Consider the following 23,799-nt stretch of genomic DNA (forward strand, 5'->3'; position numbering starts at 1 on the left):
ACGGTTAGGGTCGGAGGGCAAAACTGGTGACCAGACAGAGTGATGACTTGCAGTACTAACGGGTATCATTGTTTTCGTTGACAAAAACAGCAGTCTAGTCAGCCATCATAAAAACATTTAAATTTTTGTTATTATGGCGCCGCAGAGCATTGAAATGTTGCATGATTGGAAATTCAAGTACGAATTTCACTCGTCTGTGGCAACTGCGATTAACAGCGCCGTCCATTGGGTCGGCGAGCAGTTTGCCGTCAGTTCAGGTTGGAGATCACGTGACATTACGACTGCACTGCGGTGCCCTCGTGACGTCACCTGCGTAATCGAGAGCAGCGACGGAAGGCAGGGAGACCACCACAGCAGCCAGTGAAGCGCACACGGCCAGCATCAACGACAACCCGGTCACCGCTATAGACATGCGGGAGAAGAATCGGAGCACCCGAAAGGAAAGACCGGGAGGCGCCACACTGCCAGGCCAGGATCCCGCATATATCATATTATATATACAGTGCATCCGTAAAGTATTCACAGCGCATCACTTTTTCCACATTTTGTTATGTTACAGTCTTATTCCAAAATGGATTAAATTCATTTTTTTCCTCAGAATTCTGCACACAACACCCCATAATAACAACGTGAAAAAAGTTTACTTGAGGTTTTTGCAAATTTATTAAAAATAAAAAAACTGAGAAATCCCATGTACATAAATATTCACAGCCTTCGCTCAATACTTTGTCGATGCACCTTTGGCAGCAATTACAGCCTCAAGTTTTTTTGAATATGATGCCACAAGCTTGGCACACCTATCCTTGGCCAGTTTCGCCCATTCCTCTTTGCAGCACCTCTCAAGCTCCATCAGGTTGGATGGGAAGCGTCGGTGCACAGCCATTTTATGATCTCTCCAGAGATGTTCAATCGGATTCAAGTCTGGGCTCTGGCTGGGCCACTCAAGGACATTCACAGAGTTGTCCTGAAGCCACTCCTTTGATATCTTGGCTGTGTGCTTAGGGTCGTTGTCCTGCTGAAAGATGAACCATCGCCCCAGTCTGAGGTCAAGAGTGCTCTGGAGCAGGTTTTCATCCAGGATGTCTCTGTACATTGCTGCAGTCATCTTTCCCTTTATCCTGACTAGTCTCCCAGTCCCTGCCGCTGAAAAACATCCCCACAGCATGATGCTGCCACCACCATGCTTCACTTTAGGGATGGTATTGGTCTGGTGATGAGCGGTGCCTGGTTTCCTCCAAACGTGACGCCTGGCATTCACACCAAAGAGTTCAATCTTTGTCTCATCAGACCAGAGAATTTTCTTTCTCATGGTCTGAGAGTCCTTCAGGTGCCTTTTGGCAAACTCCAGGCGGGCTGCCATGTGCCTTTTACTAAGGAGTGGCTTCCGTCTGGCCACTCTAACATACAGGCCTGATTGGTGGATTGCTGCAGAGATGGTTGTCCTTCTAGAAGGTTCTTCTCTCTCCACAGAGGACCTCTGGAGCTCTGACAGAGTGACCATCGGGTTCTTGGTCACCTCCCTGACTAAGGCCCTTCTCCCCTGATCGCTCAGTTTAGATGGCCGGCCAGCTCTAGGAAGAGTCCTGGTGGTTTCGAACTTCTTCCACTTACGGATGATGGAGGCCACTGTGCTCATTGGGACCTTCAAAGCAGCAGAAATCTTTCTGTAACCTTCCCCAGATTTGTGCCTCGAGACAATCCTGTCTCGGTGGTCTACAGACAATTCCTTTGACTTCATGCTTGGTTTGTGCTCTGCCATGAACTGTCAACTGTGGGACCTTATATAGACAGGTGTGCGCCTTTCCAAATCATGTCCAGTCAACTGAATTTACCACAGGTGGACTCCAATGAAGCTGCAGAAACATCTCAAGGATGATCAGGGGAAACAGGATGCACCTGAGCTCAATTTTGAGCTTCATGGCAAAGGCTGTGAATACTTATGTACATGTGCTTTCTCAGTTATTTTATTTTTAATACATTTGCAAAAACCTCAAGTAAACTTTTTTCATGTTGTCGTTATGGGGTGTTGTGTGTAGAATTCTGAGGAAAAAAATGAATTTAATCCATTTTGGAATAAGGCTGTAACATAACAAAATGTGAAACAAGTGATGCGCTGTGAATACTTTCCAGATGCACTGTATATAGCCAAACTAGAGATCATCACAGCAGGTGTAACAAACTACCGGGCCGTGCAGCTGAGGCAGAAACCTCGTCATCCTTTAAGAAGGACCAGGAAGAGACACAGAGACAGTTCAGCCATTAGCTAAACAACCGAGCTCGATGGCAGCACTGCTGATAGTCTGCTGTGATTTAGTGTGACACTTGGCAAAGCGCAGGGTGAACGGTAATGAAATTACAAAACTCCTATATAACATTTATATATAACTAATCTCCACATTAGAAGCTTGTTCATACAGTTAATGAAACATGTTACTGAATTGTGTGTCAGGGTCATCTTATACTGGATAAAAGACCTACAGTGTCACAAAAATATTACATTTTAAAACCCAAAAGGTTTCACCGACTTTTTTTTTTACACTAAGTGTGCTCTGGACATAATGACAAAATAAGTGAAAAATTTCTTATATTAAAGGATATTTTAATATGAATTCAACAGCAAAATAGTAAACATCAATCAAAACATGTAAAATAAAAGACATACAATCTAAGTTAACAGTATAACATGCTTTTAAATAACCTGTTATATTTAAACAAATACAAGAATTAAAACACTTAAAAAGACAAAAAAATAAATAGGACTAGAACACATACACAAATACATACTTGGCTCTGGCGTAATAGAAATGCATTGTTTCCTGAAGACACTTGAAGCAGAACACAGAGCCCAAGCTCAGGTCTTCTTGGGATATGGCGGGTTGTCTTCCCTGCGGTCTTGAGAGTCTTTCTAGACTTGTACATCCTTGAAAGTTTCAAACCATTTCTTCTCAAACACAGCACCAGTCTGTTCTTGCAAGCTTGATAAAAATGATGGACTGTCATTTTCCTGATTGTCCTCTTTCATTTTCTCTGGTATAAATTCGGTTTCGATCTTCTAAAATACAAAACAGAAACACCACCACCTGAATTATGAAGTTAAATAATATTTACTGCAGAAAACAAACCTCACTTACTTCTAAAACCTGTCATTTTCTTGGCGAGAGAGGTTGGGAACACGTGTTGCTACACCCACCACCCGACGGACCACCTGGGCTGGGACCCGAATGTAGCAGGTGACACCTCAGCACCACACTGAAACAGTGTGGCATAGATTAGGAAGAAATAGGCTGCTTTATTAAATTCAACAAGTATTTGTAAACAAGAGTATTATAATCTGAACACTCTTTTGATAAAGCCACATACCATAAATTTATAATGCATATGGAGGAAAAAAATAAATCTAAAGGGCGTGAATCCATGAATTGTAAATTATCAAGCATACCAGCTGTTGGTAGATTATGTCCTCACTAACATGATGTTTTACTTTCTTGTCTTTACAATTTCTGAAAATATTTAGAATAAGTATAAAATGTCATCTTCTAGGTTTATACACCTGTCACAAAGTTATCAAATGCACAGGTCAGTCATAAACTACACTCAGTCTTAGCAAAAGCACTCAGAGCAGAGCAGCTGAATTTTGTCCCGAAGGTGCACTGACCCACACTCTAATTGTTATTACTCAAGTTTATATTTAGTGGCCTAATCTTTGGTTGATATCCACCTCAGTCTTTTCATTTAACCGCTGTACATTCAATGTATAACAAAGTCCACCCCTCCAAAATCTAACTCAACACAATGCCAGAACCAGAAAAACATCCGAGTATGAACTACATAAATATGTGCAACATCAGAATGTTATGCAAAATGTCTGCACAGGGGTACCCAGGGATGGGTGCTGGGTCTTCTCCTATTTTCCTTGTACCCCACAACACTAGGCCCTATCATCCAGTTCCATATATTCCTATATCACTTATGCATAGCCTGTACTTATTATTTCCTCCAGAGGACCACACAGTCTCAGCTAGAATCTCACTGATGTTGCAGCCTGGATGAAGGAGCACCACATCTCCAGCTAAACCTGGCAAAGACAAAGCTCTTTGTTATATCGGCCTGCCCTTCTATTCTGTACCACATCTCTTTAAAGCTTGGGTCATTATCACTAACACCTACTAAGTGGGATGTTGATCAAGGACTAGCTATCCTTCACTGACCACACTGCAGCTCTCGATGGGTCATGTAGATTAACTCTGTAAGATCCACAAGGTCAGGCCCTTTCTGCAGAGCTTTGCAGCACAACATCAGATCCAGGTGTTGGTCTTGTCACCTCTCAACTTTTGCAATTCCTTACTGGCAGGGGTACCTGCATTCACTACAAATTATTTAAAATGCAACAGCATATCTTGTTTTCAATCAGATGAGATGGGCACATATTACCCATCTTTTCTGGTCGTTACACTGGCTTCCTGCTGCAGCACACATTAAATTCAAATTCTTCTTGGTTGTCTACAGAGTAGTCAAAGGGTCAACACTCGTGTATATGGAGGCACTCATGAGATCTTATGCTCCTTCTTATCCACTCAGGTCTACTATCTATCTATCTATCTATCTATCTAAAGAATAGCATCTGGTGATACCACTTCTATGTGGCATCAAATCTCAATGCAAGCTTTTCATGTGCAGCTCCTAGCTAGCTGAATGAGATGCCTACCTCAGTGCATTTAAGAAGCATTTACATTTTCTTTCTAATTGACAATGTTTTGATGTGAGGTTCTCGGTATCTAAAATGAGCTGACCGGATATTCCAGGTTGCCTGGCAAGGCTCCCAGTCAGCTCCACGAAGACTGACCACTGGTGTTCCTCAGGGCTCTGTCCTAGGACCCCTTCTCTTCTCCTTATACACAGGTTCTCTTGGGAAGGTAATAGCTGGACATGGATTCTCTCACCACTGCTATGCAGATGACACTCAACTCATTCTCTCCTTTCCACCAGATGACCAGCAGGTCTCAACCCGCATCTCAAACTGCCTTGCTGATATCTCCTCTTGGATGACTTCCCACCACCACCAGTTGAATCCCAGCAAGACTGAACTCTTGTATATCAAAGGCAACTCCTCTCCGAATCTTGACCTTGCAATCTCTCTTGACAACTCGGTTATCGTCCCCTCAAAAACGGCAAGAAGTCTTGGCGTCACTCTAGATGATGAATTGTCTTTTTCTCCACACATCAGCAACCTCTCCAGGTCCTGCAGATATCTTCTTTACAACATCAGGAGAATCCGCCCCTTTCTCACTACAGAGGCTACTCAGCTTCTCGTCCAGACCTTGGTCATCTCTAAGCTGGACTACTGCAACTCTCTGATGTCTGGACTTTCACTAAAGGCAACACGACCACTTCAACTGATCCAGAATGCAGCTGCAAGACTCGTTTTTGATATTCCCAAATTCTCACACACTACACCTCTGCTGCGGAACCTGCACTGGCTCCCTGTGGCTGCCCGCATCAGGTTCAAAACCCTAACACTTGCCTTTAAGGCCAAAACTGGAACTGCACCACCTTACATATCAGCACTGGTTAAGCAGCGTGTCACTTCTCGCTGTCTCAGAACATCAAGCACTGCTCGTCTCGAACCACCCTTACTTAAAAGAAGAGGACGACATGCATCAAGACTCTTTGCAGTGTTGGCTCCTCAGTGGTGGAACGAACTTCCTCTTGCTGTATGAACAGCGGAGACCCTCACTGTCTTCAAACGTCGTCTGAAGACACACTTCTTTCAACAGCACTTTTCCCCATACTTTTTTTTCTACCCTTTTTCTCAAAAAAAAAAAAAAAAAAAAATTTTTTTTTGGTACTAATAACTTACTATTTTCTTCTAGCATGGTTTTGTGTACAACTTGGTCAGCGGTAACTTGTTTAATGACAGTAGATTTAATCCTAGCCTTAAAGACTGAAGAACAGTCGTAGACTACTAAGCACTGTTGTAAGTCGCTCTGGATAAGAGCGTCTGCTAAATGTTGTAAATGTAAATGAGCAATTATTCCTGTGTTGACCAGTTTGGTTTCTGGCTTGGGATGGTCAGTTTTACACCCTTCTCCCGTAACACTTGTTCCCAAACATTCCCCCGATTGAGGATTACTCAGTTATGCTGACCTCTTTTGATGACAGCGTCTGCTAAGTGAATTAGTGTTGATGTTAAAACATTCAGGACGCTCAGCATTTACTTAAGGCCTCAAGAGCCCTTTCCCCCAGCCCATGTACGACATGGCAGTGCGGCACACTTTCATCAGATGGACTCTGATAGATTTATATTGACACACTGCAGATTACCTGTTCCCTTATAGTCTCTGCTCAAGTCGAAGTAAAGGTAATTCTTATATACACTTCAGCCATGGAAATGCACAGCGAGTGTTAAAAAGGAATAAAAGATCCTCCAGATGAGTTTGTGCTCTTGTTAAATGAATCTTTGTGATTAAATCTGGACAAAATGGGCACTGCAACAGAACAGGCATAATTACACCACTACAGTGTGCTGCTCTTTCCATTTCAAAGCTCTCACCTTAGCCAGTTTGTAAAACATCTCTTCACTAAGCTGCAGGTTATGAAGCACTTCTTCAATTTCTCTTTGAGACCTGCTGTTGATTTCAAGAATAAAGGAAGACTGCTGCACTCTGACAATCTGTAATAGTAATCTACACAATAAAAAAAAAAAGATTTAATCACCAAAGGAAGAGAACAACTTACCAACATTAATGAAAAACACCCCTTTGCAAGTTGTGGAATAAATCCAGATGCACTAATCATAATCAGTGCCACTTTACCAAAGGGAAATTGATGAAAATAGTTAGAAATATGAATGTTATAATGTCTGTTTCAAAAAGAGACACCTATCTTTGGTGAAAATATTAGATACATAAAATGTGGGCTTCTGACTTAATACAGCAGAAACAAGAAGGCTAATAAAACAATCACAAGAATAGAATGGCAATTTAGCAATGCACTAGTAGAAAAAGATGTCCTCTGTGCACCATGTTGAGGAGCTGCTGATCAAAACAAAGAGCAACTGCACAGACCTGCTGTGGTTTTATGTAGCCAGGAGTACATGTTTGCATAAAATTTTAATTTGGATTGGAGTTTGGTAGGGTGGCTGACTGATGTTAAAAAACAGGCCTCAGAGAATGAAAGTCAATGGCGGTCTGTCCGACATGCTGTCCTCCTCCACTGAGTGAGCCCCAGGGTTGTGTTCTTTCACTTCTTTTGTACATTCCCAATAGTAATGGTTGTCATAGTAAAATTAAAAATACAGTGGAACCTTGGTTTGCGAGCATAATTTGTTCCGGAAACGTGCTCATAGTCCAAAGCACTCATATATCAAAGTGAATTTCCCTATAAGAAATAATGGAAAGTGAGATGATTTGTTCCACAACCCAAAACTATTCATATAAAAATGATTAATACAAAATATAAAGTAAAAATACATAAAACAAACTAACCTGCACTTTACCTTTGAAAAGAATCATGGCTGGTGTGAGTGAGTTTCTAAACTCCTGTGGGATTCCACCCAACGGGACGACACGCGGAAGAGTGTCCCAAAGCAATCGCAGTCTCCCTGCGCTGTAGCAGTTCGCCGTAAAAGCAAATCCGAAAAGATCGCGGACATGCTATAAGCGCCTGCCGTCAATGGGTGATACAAGGAACAAGGAACATTATAAATACGCAGGGCCCTGCCTGACTGCTGTGTCTATGTATAGGAGAGTGGCAGATCCCGCTAGTGCTGGGCGGTATACCGGTTCATACCGAAACACCGTTTTAAATTTTTTTTTATGATATGGATTTTTCTTATACCGCAACACCGGTTTAAATTGCCTAAACGACGTTCGGAACGTGGCGCAGCGGGAAACTGTTCAAGTGGGGACTTTTTTCACTGCTTCACCACTAAACACAGATTTGTTGCACTAGGGCTCTTTTTCACTGCTACACCACCAATAGGTAGGGTAGCATAGGTATTGCGCGGTGAAAATGGACAGAGAACATTCCGAAACTGAAGCCGACGATAAAGTTGAACATGATGAACAGAAGAACTTTTGCCGAAAAAAAGGAGGTCACGTCCGTTGCCTGGAGATACTTTAGTTTTTAAAAGGTCAGATGTGTAAATACTGTTTCTATACTACTGGATAACACTGCAAGCCAAGTTGTACTTGTTTTATTTGTTTTCAATACAGTGTAATGTACCTGGGTACTGTGTAATAGTGTGACGACATGTTGACTTTATTCTCGCCGTTTATGTCAAGATTAAAGTTGACATGTTGACTTTATTCTCGTACTTTGTCATTAAAGTAGAACATCGTAAACTAAACTTCATCGTAAAATGAATATTTAATTTACTAGATTTTCTCAAACCCCATCATAAGTTATATAGCACATTAAATGCTTTGTGTTAAGTGATTCTTAAACTGACTTCTTCTTGCACTAAGAGGAGGCGCTGGCAGCAATCCGCCGCACAGAATACATTCACTTCATGATCTTCCTGCCTCTCTGAACATTTAGAATGCTAAGATAAATACTTAATATAATTTTCATGGTGAAATGCATTAAAGCATGCATTAATCATAGGGGGGCACGGCGGCGTGCCTGCCTTGCATTTGCACGTTTTTCTGGTGGGTTTACTCAGCGCTTCAGTTTCCTTTCAAAGTCATGTAGGATGTGGGGTTTTGTTGTGCTATATTGACCCTGCTAGTGTATGTTTTGCTTGTATTCATCCTGCGATGTGCTGCGACTCGTTCAGAGATGGGCGCAACTCTGAATGGATGGCATAATTAACATGTATAACGAAGATATTTTTAAAGTTCTGAACACTCCGTGGGCTAAGTTAATAACTAGTTTTAATTTCACAAAGACGTTTATCGTGTGTGATTGGTTATGTGGTGAAAGAAAAAGGAAGGATAGGAACTGGAGTTTTGGTACGTCAGATAGAGACAGCATGCATGCAATAAAGATAGCCCGCTCAGAAGAACATGCATTGAATTCTGTGTTCGTGTCTCCGACCAGCAGATCACAACCCAACATTTACACAATATTTAAGTTAAAACCTGTGCGATAGCTATTCATACATCCAGTTTTTTGGAGCCTCGTCACACCTGCCATAAAGTTCTCTACACTGAACGTACACCTGGGGACCCCTTACTTACATGAAAATGATATCAAGTATTTATCTTAGCATTCTAAATTTTCAGAAAGCAGGAATATCATGAAGTGAATGGATTCTGTATGGTGATCGCTGTCTTCTCTTAGTGCGGAGGAAGTCAGTTTAAGAAGTGTAGTGATTAACCAACTGGGTCGGGGAACGCAACACAAAGCATTTAATGTGCTGCATTAATTTATGACGGGGTAAATTAAGTAATTGATTAAACATTGATTTTAGGAAGAAGTTTAGTTTTACAACATTCTACTTTAATTATGAAGTAAACTATGAGAATAAAGTGGAAATGTCGACTTTAATCTCAACATAAACAGCGAGAATAAAGTGGAAATGTTGACTTTGTTCTCGACATATAGTTTGTTTTTTTCTTCCCAGTATAGCTTAGCTTGAAGCAAGGTCCATATTAATGCAGTTTGCCTAAATGATGGTTCAGTTAGTAAAGATGTCATCACCAAGTTGCACTTGTTTTATTTTAATTTGGTGAACACTATGTAATGCACCTGGGCTTGAAGTCTTGAAGTAATAGTATTATTACTGATAGTTGCACTATTATTTATTTTATTGTTATTATTTATTAGTTTAAATATTACACAGTTTAATGATGATAAAGTTGTTTAAAAAGTCACTTTAACGTGTCAATGGACAGAGATTGTTAACATTAACAGAAAGTGTAGTTGGTTTACAAAAAATATTTACTATTTATTCCTTTTCTAAGACATATTCGGTACAATACAATTTTTGACAAGCACTTCTGGATATTTTATTAAGTCTAAATGCCTCTTTGTATGGTTGAAAATATGTTGTCAAAATTAGTTTGTTTTTGCAAAATTTGTTCAATAAAAAGGTTCTATATTTTGACTGCATCTGTCATGCAATGTGATACCTTCTCCATTAGTGCCACCCCCTTGAAAACTATCACTTTATGGGGCCATGCAAAACTGTATTATAGTTGTGTGCACATTAAAATGTTTTTTTTTGTACAATGTACAATACTCTTGACAGTGGAATGAATTACTGGCTAAGAATAACCTAAGTGGAAAATGTGGTTAACATCCACTCATGCATGGGGAAAAAAATACCGTCGAATACCATGAAAACGGGATAATTTAGAAAAATACCGTGATATAGAATTTTGGTCATACCGCCCACCCCTAGATCCCGCTACAATAAATAACCACGCTGTTGCTGTTTCAAGCTGAATAAAGCTGGTGTTGCTAAAGTACTGAGACTCAGCTTTGTGGTTTAGGGTGCAAGACGGGGACTCGCACGTCACAGCGCACACATACGCACACAGTCACAATGCTAATGCTGCAGTAAACAGTATACGCTCGTACAGATGTTGACTATATGAGTGAGGCATGCTGACTCAGACGGAGAATAGGAGACGATTGCCCACAATCCCGCAGTGAGAGAGAACCACCATCAGCTCAGTTGTGATCACATGATGCTCAGCAGACAATGCGTATACATACTACTCGTACTGCAAGACCTCGCTCGTTTATCAAGTCAAAATTTATTAAAAATTTTTGCTCGTCTTGCAAAACACTCGTAAACCAAGTTACTCACAAACCGAGGTTCCACTGTAGATTAATCTTAAAACTTGCTGATGATTCTGTGATTTTAAGCTTCCTTAATGAGAATCAAGCTAGCCCTGGCCCAGTGGTAGATGGTTTTGTTAATTGATGTGACGAGTCCTTCCTACAAGTAAACATTACAAAAACTAAGGAACTAATAATAATTTTTAGAAGAAACACCATTTGCCCACAACAAAACAATATTCAAAAAACAAACAGTTGAGATTGTTATGAGTTATAAATATCTGGGGACAATCATTGACTCCAAACTAAATTTTAAATGAAAATACAGTAGCAGTCTGCAAAAATGCTCCACTGCCTAAGGAAGCCGAGTACTTCTGAATTGAATCGTTTACAAATCTTGGGTCTGCCTCTACTTATATTCTGTTGGCCTGGTCAGAAAGAAAAAAATAATCAATTTGTGAAAAAAAAAAAAAAATACCGCGAAGGTCTCCAAAACACTGAAATAAACTCCAGCAAGGGCCAAACACTACATGTTGAAAAATGCTCTAACAGACAACATTACATGCATTCTAGCATTAACCCCAGGAGGTGACATCTGGAATTGTCAAGGACGGGGACTAAAATGGCTTCTTAGCCATACATTATGGTCCAACTTTGAGTGGGAAGTTGAGGTTTAGTCAAAAGCTTCATTGGCAGAAGGAAATTAAAGCTACACAAGAGGAAGTGTGGCACAGTGGAAAGAGAGCAAGGAATGACTGAATTGTGGGCAATTCTTTTATTGAGCATTCTGTGTTCTCCTCACTACTAGGGGGCTCCGCCCCCTGCTCGCTTCGCTCGCCAACCCCTGGTGTTGGGAATGAGAAAGAGCGTGATGTATGAATGAGATATAGAATAGTGTGAAGGTGTAGATGATGCAAATAGAAAGCAAACAATAAAGTGTGTGGTACAGTGTAAAGGTTTATTGGAAAATTTCTTTGCACACGCCGTTTAAGTGTAAAAGGTAATTCCAGGTCAGAACTTGTAAGGTCCAATGAAGATGGTCATTGTCGTGATCAGAGTAAAGTTTGTCAGAGCTTAGAAAGAGTTGTGTCTCTCCAGGAAGTAATGCAATGACTTGGGTATTTATGTTTTCCACATTAATATTTTTTTGGACATAATATAGTGCGTTGTGTTAAAAGGGGCATTTGGTCTAATGAGATTGCTGTTCCAAATCTGTCTGTAAATAAGTCGGTGCAGATAAAGGCTTGAGGAATTGTAATAATATCTGGGAGAAGTCTATCTGTATTGGTGAGTGTACCATCTCCCAGTTGTAATAACCAATTGTTATGATCTGGATGTGGACATTGCATGTTTTGTACTAACTGTATCTTTTGAAAGCAATGCCAATTGTCTGCGTATTTTAAGGTGCACTGAACAATAGCTGAGCGCATGGAATGTGGAACAATAGCTAAGCACTGTCTAAAATCTCCTCATAATAAAAGTACCTTTCCTCCAAAGGTAAGATTATTATTCATAAACGTTTGTAGAAGTTTATGAATGGTGTTGAGTAAGTGAGTGGATGCCATTGTACATTCATCAATAATTAACAGTTTTGCAAGACGGATGTCATGTGCAGTGCCACTGTTAATGTTCATAGTGGATATCGATTTGTAGGATCTAATGCAGTTCATAAAGATTTCACTTTCAGGTACATCGTTAGTTAGAAGCTTCTGTAGATATTCAGGATATGAATGTAAAGGAGGCAGTCTAATTTGACCGTTTTGATAACAACGTGTAAATTCATTACTTGTATTGCCAGTTGTTTCTTCAGGGAAGTTAAGTGAATGACAATGATTGCAAATGACATTCATTAATCCCAATGAATTTTCCTGAATAGTGGACTCATTATTGAACGCGTTGTCAGCCACCTTTATTTATTTTGTCCCTTCGCTGCCGTTTCTGTATGTCTGAGGCGGGAGGTGTTTCGTTTTGAATCCGTGCCTGTTTCGATGCAGCACTTTGAGACGCGCGCTGTATGCGTCTACGTTCAGTGTGTCTGTCCATATGCGCTCGTTTCTGATAATGTGTTAGTTGAGCTTTGCGTTTTTGGAGCCGAGACATTTTTTCTTCCGGAGGTTCAGAAGCGCGTTATAAGCGCCGCCGTGTATTTTGTTTTTTCATGCGGGTTCGTGTGTTTGGTCCCGTTATCCAAGCCGTATCGTTCTGTACCTGTGATCGTGTATTTATGACTTGTTTGTTCTTCAGTGTGAGAAATATGGATAAGTAATAAGGAGGATCGCACTCACTGTTAATATGGAGCCTTTTCTGCAGTTGAACGGTTAATAGTGCTTCAGTGTAAGGAGATCCACCTATGCTGCATAGTGTGAAGGTGTTGAGATGACGTATGTTTAATACGGACGGGCACTCACTGTTAATATGGAGCCTTTTCTGCGGTTGAACGGTTAATAGTGCCTCATTATAATGAGATCCACCTATGCTGCATAGTGTGAATTGTGTTTGGTCCCGTTATCCGAGCCTTATCGTTTTGTACCCGTGATCGTGAATTTATGACTTGTTTGTTCTTGAGCGTGATAAATATGGATAAGTAATAAGGAGGATCGCACTCACTGTTAATATGGAGCCTTTTCTGCGGTTGAACGGTTAATAGTGCCTTATTGTAATGAGATCCACCTATGCTGCATAGTGTGAACGTGTTGAGATGACGTATGTTTAATACGGACGGTTCATTTAGAAATGGGTCTTTGTGTGTAGATTTGTGCATATTTGCGTTGTTGATTTGTTTCAGGGTGCACCGTTCCAATGCGATGCAATATTTGTCCACATATGCGAAAGCAGTATGGGCCATTGCCTTTTGGTGGTCTGATATTTACTGCGGTAGATGCAAAAGCAAATGAACTATTGTAGGATCTAATGCAGTTCATAAAGTTTTTACTTTCAGGTACATCGTTAGTTAGAAGCTTCTGTAGATATTCAGGATATGAATGTAAAGGAGGCAGTCTAATTTGACCCTTTTGACAACAACGTGTAAATTCATTACTTGTATTGCCAGTTGTTTCTTCAGGGAAGTTAAGTGAATGACAATGATTGCAAATGACATTCATTAATCCCAATGAATTTTCCTCAATAGTGGACTCATTATTGAACGCGTTGTCAGCTAAGTGGCGCAATCGTTTAGCAGGTGTCTGCGGACGGTTCCTTTAGAAATGGGGCTTTGGGTGTCGCTTCTTATTGATGTTAGTGTGTTTGTGGGTCTGAATCGTCGTTGTTGTGAACGTTTCGTGTGCCATGTCCGTAGTCTGTCCCGTTTCGTCTCTAATGGGCTTGGGTGTGGCGGTCACGGCTTCTTTTTTTTGGTGTGGTAGCTTGTTGAATCCTCCTCTTTGTGTGCGTCCCGTTTCGTGTGCAATGGGATTCGTGCGGCGCTGTGTGCTTTGCCAGTGTCTGGGGGGGGATGTTGCTTGGAGGGGGTGGTGGGATTGGTGGGGCGCGAGCGTCTTCTTTCTTTTTGTGTGCCAGGGGCTTGTTGAATCGTCCTCTTTGTGTGTGTCCCGTCCGCTGCTTGGAGGTGGGTGTGGGATTTGTGGGGCGCGAGCGGCTTCTTTTTTTTTGTGTGCTAGTTTCGTGTGCAATGGCTTTCGTGCAGCGCTGTGTGCGTCGCCTGCGTTTGACTCCTTTTTTCTGTGCTGACTCCTTTTTTCTGTGGTCGCGGCGCCTCATTTCTTTGACTCCTTTTTTCTGTGCTCACTCCTTTTTTCTGTGGTCGCGGCCGCCTCTCGCGGCGCCTCATTTCTTGGGGCGCCTGCGCAGTACGTCTTTTTGCGGCTACGGCCCATGGCCGGATGTCCCTGCGTCCATCCGGTTTAGCATTCTCGGCTGCGTCCATCCGGTTTAGCATTCTCGGTTAGTAATGTGGATATTTACATCTTCCAATTTAATAAATCCTCTTTTTGGTGTCACTTTGTTTGGGCTTGGGGACAACTTGAAAGCAGCTCCTGCAGTCCACACCATACGTCAATTTGCACTGTTTTACTAAGAGGCAGGCTGTGAAACAGGCCCAGTGCTGCAGGGGTTTGGCTCCAGCTTCCCGATACTTGGACCTGGGTAAGCAGGATATAAAAAAAAAAAAAAAAGGAGAATGGCAGATGCTCACCAAAACACAAGCCTGCTGCAGTCCTAATCATATGCATACTTTGAAATGGCTAAAGAAATGTCTTTATTTCTGCTTGATACAAAGGAGACACATCAATATAAGTGAAAATGTTTGTATAAACACTAATTTTTCTGATCCCTTTATCATATAAAAAAAAAAAATTTGGAAGGCTTGGAAGGAGACAATACGTGATTTTCTTGGAGACACTTTAATGTCCTGCGAGACAAGGAAGTGAGACAAAAGGACAGCTGCAGTACAGGCATTTAAATGATCGACGCACAGCGCCACAAGCAGAACGCTCAGCTCGGCCAGCAGCTGATCCGACCGCATCTCCTTAGCGTGTGTTCAGCCCCCCCTAACTTCACAACACGAGCGGCAGAGATGCGAAGTGGCTGGCGCATAGCGCACCCCCAAGGCAGGAGGAGTGGGTGGGCAAGCGAAGCGAGCAGGAGGCAAAGCCCCCTAATATTTTAACACGTTTACTGCTGTTGACAATATAAAGGAAAATGCTTAATATGAAAACAGACTTTAAAAGAAAGAATATCAGGTAAAAGAGGCTAAATGAAGCAATTTAATATATTTTAAATATTATGAAAGTAAATTTACTTGGCTCTGACAAAACACAGGCACATCTTCAACCAGGCAGTCATTTTGTTGTCGTCTCCTTGAGGATCTGATGCATTTTCATCTGTAGCCTCTTTTTCAGTTTCATTACTGTAGTGGTACAAAGGACACTGTTCGGTGAACAAATGTGGACTAAAAGTTGGTTCTGTGTTTACTAAATGTGGGTGTTTCGGACACTCACAATGTGTATACCAGTCAGTATCACATTTTCGCTCCCTGTTTTCACCTGAAAGTGATCTGCGATCCTCTGTGGAGTTTAAATTTAAGGACAGTTTGTAAGCTGCACCCAATTTCTTCCAATATGATGCATTGTACGGATGCAAGGTAATGAGCTGCTGTAGACATGGGATCATCTTGGTTAGCTCTCCATTCCTCTGATATATAAACACTTCGAGGTCTAAAACAGAAGTCATGTGGCTACTATTGGTTGACTCTTTTCTCTATTAAAAAAAGAAATAGAGGATGCTGCAGTAAGTTGTATATATGAAGTCCTAAGTGTTCTCATAAAAATCAATGCTTTTGATTGAATAAAGAGAAAAACCAAAGAAAACACACATTTTCAAAATACATCTGGTCCATTACAGAGTTAAAGGAAACTGGAGCGTCTCCCAGCAGCAGTGGGTAAAAGGCAGGACCCAAGCCTGGATGGAACAACAGTCCACAGTAGAACACACTCAAGAGTGCGTCGTTCAGGGCCAAGTTAATGGTATCTGTCTGTCTAATGGAAATATCTTTGAGAAATGAAATTAGTGAAAAAAACACTTGAAGATGGCGATGAAGAACCAAAGGAGCCTATGATTCTGCCAAAATGAAAAAATGTATTAGTGTACCTCTTCACTTTCTTGACTATACTGATTGTAACTTGTTTTTAATAATTATCACAAGGGTGCTGTAGAAATACACCTTTAAGATGAAAAACTTTGGCAAATCTAGAAAATAATTTATCCCTGCAAAGAATGCACGAAGTGTAGTGATTGCTCTCTCATTCTCCAGGTTCACCTGTGTTGGTCATTTGCCACCTTACTGGAGGTGCTGGAGCAGGACTTTGTACAGCCAGATGCACTTTCTCAACACCAATCAACTTTAGTGCTTTTTATGACACACAAAAGGGACGGTGAAATTATTCTAATCGCAGGTCACAGGGGTATACATTGTAATGGTGTCCAATTTAAAATAAGTGGCAAGGCAGCTAGTTCTGGTAACAAATATCTGGCACCAAACTCAAAAGCCATATTTCAGATTTATACATTACTTTCTTTATTACTTTTCTTCAAAGAATGTTTTTAATGGGGCGGCACGGTGGCGCAGGGGTAGTGCTACTGCCTCGCAGTTAGGAGACCTGGGTTCGCTTCCTGGGTCCTCCCTGCGTGGAGTTTGCATGTTCTCCCCGTGTCTGTGTGGGTTTCCTCCCACAGTCCTAAGACATGCAGGTTAGGTGGATTGGCGATTCTAAATTGGCCCTAGTGTGTGCTTGGTGTGTGTGTGTGTGTGTGTGTTTGTGTGTGTCCTGCGGTGGGTTGGCACCCTGCCCGGGATTGGTTCCTGCCTTGTGCCCTGTGTTAGCTGGGATTGGCTCCAGCAGACCCCCCGTGACCCTGTGTTCGGATTCAGCGGGTTGGAAAATGGATGGTTGGATGGATGTTTTTAATGAAATCTGAAAACAACAGGTATTGTTTTCTCTCAGGCATCATGTCCAGCACACTCACTGAGTTTCAGAAAGATCCATGTGTGGCAAATTAAGAGCAGACAGAGAAAATAAGCAAACTGCAGTTCAAGGCAACCATAACTGAATATAAAAATACAACCAAGAGTCAGAGCAATTAATTCAGATGGTAAAAAAACTCTGAACTCTGTTCTTTTGAATATTAAAAAAAACAAAACTGTGCTTGCCGTGTTTGTGGCCTACTTTTTGTACTGGATACTTTTTTTTTTTATTTTAAATTTCTCATTTTAAAATCGATCACGGTCATTTTAAGTCTACTAAGAAAGTATTTTACTCGTTGGAAGGAAAAACTGTTGAAATTATGTAGCAAGTGGATGAGGTGGGGCGATAAAATAAACTGATGAATACAGGAAAAGAAACTGACTAGAACAATGTGTCTATTTACAGAAACATAATACCATAATCTACTGTACAATAAAATAAATTTACAAAATTTGCATGTAATAATTTTCTGAATAACTACACCACATTTAAAATAGTGTTTTATCAAACTATACATTTTCCAACTTATGCTAATCATATACTCAAAGTCATAAATAGACACAGCTCTTACAATTCAAAAAAAGTTAAGTTTAAAAGAAACAACTTTTTAACTGTAAAATATAAATCTGCTGTTGAAAACTGTCAGTTTTACATGCCACCTTCACACAAGTAGCAAAGAGCAGCAACTTACCAGTTGGTCAGCGATTACCAGCGCCTCACTGAAATGGCCCATCTGACACAGGCACCGCGACATTCCTTCTAGAACATCCCTTCTGACTGCCACATTTTTGCATGGTATTAGAGCTAGGCAGCTAGAATACTCATACAGTGCTTTCTAAAGAGGAAAAAATTAAAATGATAGAAATATTATGCAAATGCATATTATGGGCAAAAATGTGTTTGATATGGCAGTCCAAATGAGAGAATTTAATAAACTGTCCACTCAGGTCAGTCGGCTCTTCATACCTTTGACAAAAGTGCAGCAATTGCATGCATTCTCAAAAACACAGCATTAGGTGGTCAGGCCTCCTCTGCGTTACCTTAAAATCCTGCTTGCTGTACAACTGGTCACCTCGAAACTTGAAGGCTTTCTGCCTCTCCAGTTCATCTACTGCATTCATTTCTTCGAAAAACCACTGTTTGCAATAATTGAAAATAAAGGCAAATAAAGTTAAAATTAAACACACAAAAAAAAATACACGATATGTACTGTTTGTATGTTTTAATGCTTATAGCCTCCTCATATTTTATGCATCCAAGGGCCACAAGTCATTGGATTATAAAACACAGGGTTCAGGTTCACTCCCTACCAGACATTCAACACAGAACTCACCAGTGGTCTGTCCCCATCTACTTCACTGGTTTAGCAGCCTTTTTTGGGGGTTACCCAGGTTAACCAATTGACCTGCAACTGTTTTCTCTCTACTATCTGCAGTCCTAGGCATCCTTTGTGATGAGACCCATTTTTTCCCCACATCACCCACCATCACCAACTGCCATACCTTCTTTGGTTTCTTCTTGTTCACCTTGGTGTCCATGCACCTCTTCACTCAGTCATCCTCTTCTTTTTACTCCACATGCCCAAGCCACATAGTCTGTTTCTCCTCAGCATAACATCTATCACCTCCATGCCAAGTCCTACTCTTCACTCTGTGACACTCCACACACCATTCTGTTCATTCTGATCTCTGATCTTTCAGCTCTGCTTCATGGGCAATGTCTCACTCTCAAAGAGTGTACCACTCCTCACATAGATTTATTCCCGGAAACCCCCAAATGTCAGCGAGGCTCCTTTCAACTGTAATTAAGGAATGACTGGCTGGTAACTTTTAAAGCACCTCGACAAGACATTCACTATGAAAATGCGGCACATGTTCACCACTACAGAACTACTTAACCTGCTGGTGGTGATGAAGATGATGATGTATGGAATCAGGTACGTTGTTTTCTCATCCATCTGGGCTCTTTTTTGTTTCTTTGGGGGAAAAATGGGCTTTGGTGGGTTATGACTTTTTGGGCTTCTTTAGACAAAACAATGCAGTATTTTGGTTTTATTTTTTTTAACAGCACCCTACTCGATGTTTATACACACAGAACATTCCACTCAAAACAACAAGAGGGCACTCTTTGAGCTTACATACATATTATAGCATTGACCTAAGGGGACATGTCCAATAGTATGTATCACACTGTGCACTCTTCGCTATTAGATTATACATTATGGTCAAAAGGGAACATCTCTTGTTGGGCTGGTTTCTTGCACAGTTCTGAGACGCCTTTAGACTGGGAATTACTGCAGTACCTGCAAAAGCCTATAGTTCATTTGTGATGAAGTCATCCTGGATACACACACACACAAACACACACACGTAATTTCACATTTTGTTGTATTCATATGTACAGCACCTATGACAGATTTTTACCCCCTTGGAATTTTTCACATTTTATTGTTATGCAACATGGTTTTAATTTGGCATTTTTGATAATGATTACTGCGGTGGGTTGGCACCCTGCCCGGGATTGTTTCCTGCCTTGTGCCCTGTGTTGGCTGGGATTGGCTCCGGCGGACCCCCGTGACCCTGTGTTCGGATTCAGCGGGTTGGAAAATGGATGGATGGATGGATGATAATGATTAACAGAAATGTTTAAGCTCTTCAGAGCCTTTTAAACAAATTAAAACTGTCATGAGAAATGTTTTAGCCTTTCTTTGAAAACCGGGTTTCTTTTTTTGCATACAAGTCTATCTGAGTTTCTGACTGACCATCTCTGGTTTGCTCCATGCATGCTGAAAGTTATGTCCTTGTACCCCATAACTAGTGTGCAAAGTTTGCTTTAACTGCATTGATAAAAATGTGCTGAAGTTATAGAAAAAAAAGCTAATTACCAGATACAGTACATGTTTTTTATTTGTTGGTAATAATGCACTAGCAAGTGGGACATTGTCATGCACCACCATCTGCATAAGCAAAGCGAAAGGAGCCAAGTTCAGCAAAGCTTGAGGAAGATGCATTTAGCATGTGCTCTACAGCTCAAGTGCTTGCCTGGTGCTGTGGCGGACAGCACAGTCCATTTTGAGCTGCTGATCTAGTAAGAAGGGTATTCAATATATACCAACCCCCATATCTTATCTGCAACATTGCTGAAAACGCCGACATTGGGACTACAATTCCAATTCCCATCAGCCAGTGTGCTGCTCCAGATGATTTCTCAATATTTATGAAGTTTAAATAAAAGCACAGACACATGCGGTACATCACCAGAGGTGGCAAGTGCTGTGTTTTTTTTTTTTTTTTTGTTCTCTCAACCACTTATAATAACAGGCTCGCTGGGTCACAGCATTCATCTGAGGGTCAGTCCTTTTGTCTCATCTTGGATTGTGTTTAGACATATTGCATTTACAAAAGACACTTTTTCTCCCATTTATTTTAATTTAGACCCTTTTCTGAGAAATGTGTTGCCAAACCCAGTGGATTGAGTGTAGGTAAACGCTTAGTGAGCTACACCCCCACCTCCTAAAAACATTAAAAACTTCCAAACCCAAATACCTGCTTTTAGTAAGTTTCACTATTGCAAACTCAAACACAAAACATAGCCAAGGGCTATTTTACAATCTTATCATTACCCATTGTTATATTTGACATAATCTATGAAGCGAGATTCCAGCTGCCGGCCAGTGGAGGTGTGATACACTTGGCCACATGTGCACATCACTTTACCTACCATATGTGACAATAAATCTGACAAACTGATTATCCATCCATCCATCCTCTTCCGCTTATCCGAGGTCGGGTCGCGGGGGCAGCAGCTTGAGCAGAGATGCCCAGACTTCCCTCTCCCCGGCCACTTCTTCTAGCTCTTCCGGGAGAATCCTGAGGAGTTCCCAGGCCAGCCGGGAGACATAGTCCCTCCAGTGTGTCCTGGGTCTTCCCTGGGGCCTCCTCCCGGTTGGACGTGCCCGGAACACCTCACCAGGGAGGCGTCCAGAAGGCATCCTGATCAGATGCCCGAGCCACCTCATCTGACTCCTCTCGATGCGGAGGAGCAGCGGCTCTACTCTGAGCCCCTCCCGGATGACTGAGCTTCTCACCCTATCTTTAAGGGAGAGCCCAGACACCCTGCGGAGGAAACTTATTTCAGCCGCTTGTATTCGCGATCTCGTTCTTTCGGTCACTACCCATAGCTCATGACCATAGGTGAGGGTAGGAACATACATCGACCGGTAAATTGAGAGCTTTGCCTTACGGCTCAGCAAACTGATTACACAACCTTTTTTTTTTTTTTATTCAGTGCATAGCCTTGCAACTTTGAAAAACCCAACACTGGTGTCCATCTGAATATCATAATTAAGTTCACAATACCAGTCAATGAAGCACATCTTGAAGTTTAAAATACAAAATACTGCAAATTATGGAGCCAAGCAACGACTGAGCTGAATGAAGTGCAATTTGTTTCAATAGCTGATTGTGATGTTGTATTTCAGAATGTGATAAGAACAGAACAGGACGGTGCTTTCGAGTGAGGAACACTAAGTAGTAACTTCTGCTCTTTTGATAGTAGACATTTCTACTGAGGCAGTAGTAATTTGTGGCTTTGATGCTAATGGAGAATTGAGACTTAACAGCAGCTTTTAGCTCTGAATGATTATTTCTATAGCACATTTTTATACAAAGAATGCAGCTAAAAGATGTCAAAGAAATTATTACATGAAAAAAAAAAGTTACAGCAAGACCTGTATGACCCTTAAGAATTCTACTGTGTGAAATTCTTTTTTTTCTGAAATAACATGATGTGCAATTTGTGTTTAGTTTCTATTACCAAGTGCACCTTGCCTTTGTTTTCCATATAATTTACTTTTTCACTCATTTAGATTTTTAGAATTTATTCTATTTTTCTCTACAAATGTACTCATTGCACTGTTTTATGTTTTTCACAAAATATGGATTTGTGGTTATGAAATGGCCAGCACGGCCTGCAGTGGTAGTGCGGCTGTCTCGCAGTAAGGAGGCCTGGGTTTATGTCCCTGGTCCTCCCCGTGTCCGTTTGGGTTTCCTCCCACAGTCTAAGACATGGAAAAGGTGAGCTGGAGATTCTAAACTGGCCCTTGCGTGTGGGTTTGCCCTGCAATGGCCTCGCGCCCCACGTTCGCTGGGATAGGCAACAGCGGACAACCATGACCCTGTTCAGGACCGAGCGGGTTATAAAACGACTGACTGTTTATGAAACGCTCCCCGAAGATCTTATCGATTTTGACTTAACGCTATAATGAGTGAACTATATTTTACCAGCTCATGGTCGCCCCGACCTCAGTCTCTAGAATCGCCTCTGGACTGAATTGGCACGTTCAGCTGTGGGCAGCTTAAGTGAGTTAACATTAGCCTCTGGTTTAAAATAATAACACCAATAGTGTATACAGTGCCCATGGAACTTCTGCTACAGTCGGCTACCCGACGCACATTTTGCTACTCTGTGTAAAAGTGTCCATAATTCTAAACACCGGAGAATCCGACCATTGTGCCGACAATGAGAGGCGAAACCCGCACATGCAATGAAAATGTGAAGCTCCGCCCACGAGGTTTATTGATACAAATTCAAGTTTAAGTTGTCAAACTTTGCACTTTCCTGTCACCTGAAGACATAACCATCGGACTAACAGCATCTTTCACATCACTAATCACATCCACAAAGTCAGTTTATACTCCGTGTCATTTTCTTATTTTTCTCCTGTACGTATAAAGTTTAAATAAAGACGTGCGCTCACAATAATCACAAGACGCACAAATGGACGCCGCTGACATCCATGAGAACGAAGCCACGCCGCTGTCATTCATTTCCTTTCTTTGACAAAACAAACAACCTCCCATAAACTCCAAACACTAACCTCCGGTTCACAGAATTTGGCATTGTAAGACGTAACTGCGTTCCAGGATTTCTCCGGTGGGGTTATGAAAAAAGAATCGTCAAAGTCCGTCCCAAACAGTTCCATCTTTTCATACGACAGAGCGCCGCGCGCAAATGTGTACAACACGTTAAACGTTCCGACTTTCAAAAACCGAATACCAGAAGAAGGTTCCGCGCGGCGTTCATAAAGTACTTGGAGGAATGAGCTCGTGCGTGGTCAGTCCGAAAGCTAGTTATTAGTTAGTCCAAGAGCAAAACTTAAAAGAAGTGGTGAGGCGGCTTTCTGCTGTTATGCACCTAAAATCTGGAATAGCCTGCCAGTAGGAATTCGCCAGGCTAATACAGTGGAGCACTTTAAAAAAACTGCCGAAAACACATTACTTTAACATGGCCTTCTCATAACTTCACTGTAATTTAAATCCTGATACTGTACTCTGTATATCCAATTCATTAGAATAACTATTCATGGTGGCTCTAAAATCTGTACTAACCCCGCCACCACCATCTACTCAAAGCACCATGATGTTCCAACAATGATGGATGGATTAAAAGCCAGAAGTCTGTATGACCATCACCATCAAGTGACTCCGTGAGAACCCTAACTACAAAGAGAACTATTTCATTTATGTTACGTAGAATGCCCAAAGGGGACTGGGCGGTCTCGTGGCCTGGAACCCCTGCAGATTTTATTTTT

General features: G+C 41.4%; 1 protein-coding gene across 2 annotated transcripts; it reads right to left on the bottom strand.

The window, feature by feature from the left end:
• Window positions 1–2,604: 2,604 nt before the first annotated feature.
• zgc:101716 (uncharacterized protein LOC492784 homolog) lies at window positions 2,605–23,232 on the bottom strand. Of its 2 annotated transcripts, XM_028817324.2 has the most exons (6): window positions 23,086–23,232; window positions 18,248–18,343; window positions 17,899–18,042; window positions 15,485–15,942; window positions 6,551–6,683; window positions 2,606–3,052 (listed from the first exon to the last, which is right to left on the bottom strand). In XM_028817324.2, exons 1-6 carry the CDS (start codon window positions 23,188–23,190, stop codon window positions 2,906–2,908), a joined length of 1,083 nt encoding a protein of 360 aa, XP_028673157.1. In that variant the 5' UTR covers window positions 23,191–23,232; the 3' UTR covers window positions 2,606–2,905. The 2 variants fall into 2 exon arrangements, with proteins under 2 accessions (XP_051791817.1, XP_028673157.1); XM_051935857.1 differs by lacking the exon at window positions 18,248–18,343 and having other exon boundaries at window positions 2,605–3,052; window positions 23,086–23,220.
• Window positions 23,233–23,799: the final 567 nt, after the last annotated feature.

This window comes from Erpetoichthys calabaricus, chromosome 13 (assembly GCF_900747795.2).
Source record: "Erpetoichthys calabaricus chromosome 13, fErpCal1.3, whole genome shotgun sequence".
NCBI classification, from domain to species: domain Eukaryota; kingdom Metazoa; phylum Chordata; class Cladistia; order Polypteriformes; family Polypteridae; genus Erpetoichthys; species Erpetoichthys calabaricus.

Bases quoted from the DNA above. Each gene is read 5' to 3' on its own strand.
- zgc:101716 (XM_028817324.2), bottom strand. From the start codon at position 23,190: ATGGAACTGTTTGGGACGGACTTTGACGATTCTTTTTTCATAACCCCA. The intron at 18,043-18,247 runs GTAACGCAGAGG...TTTCCTCTTTAG, and splicing joins ACAGCAAGCAGGATTTTAAG to AAAGCACTGTATGAGTATTC. The intron at 3,053-6,550 runs GTGAGAGCTTTG...TTTGTATTTTAG, and splicing joins TGTTTTACAAACTGGCTAAG to AAGATCGAAACCGAATTTAT.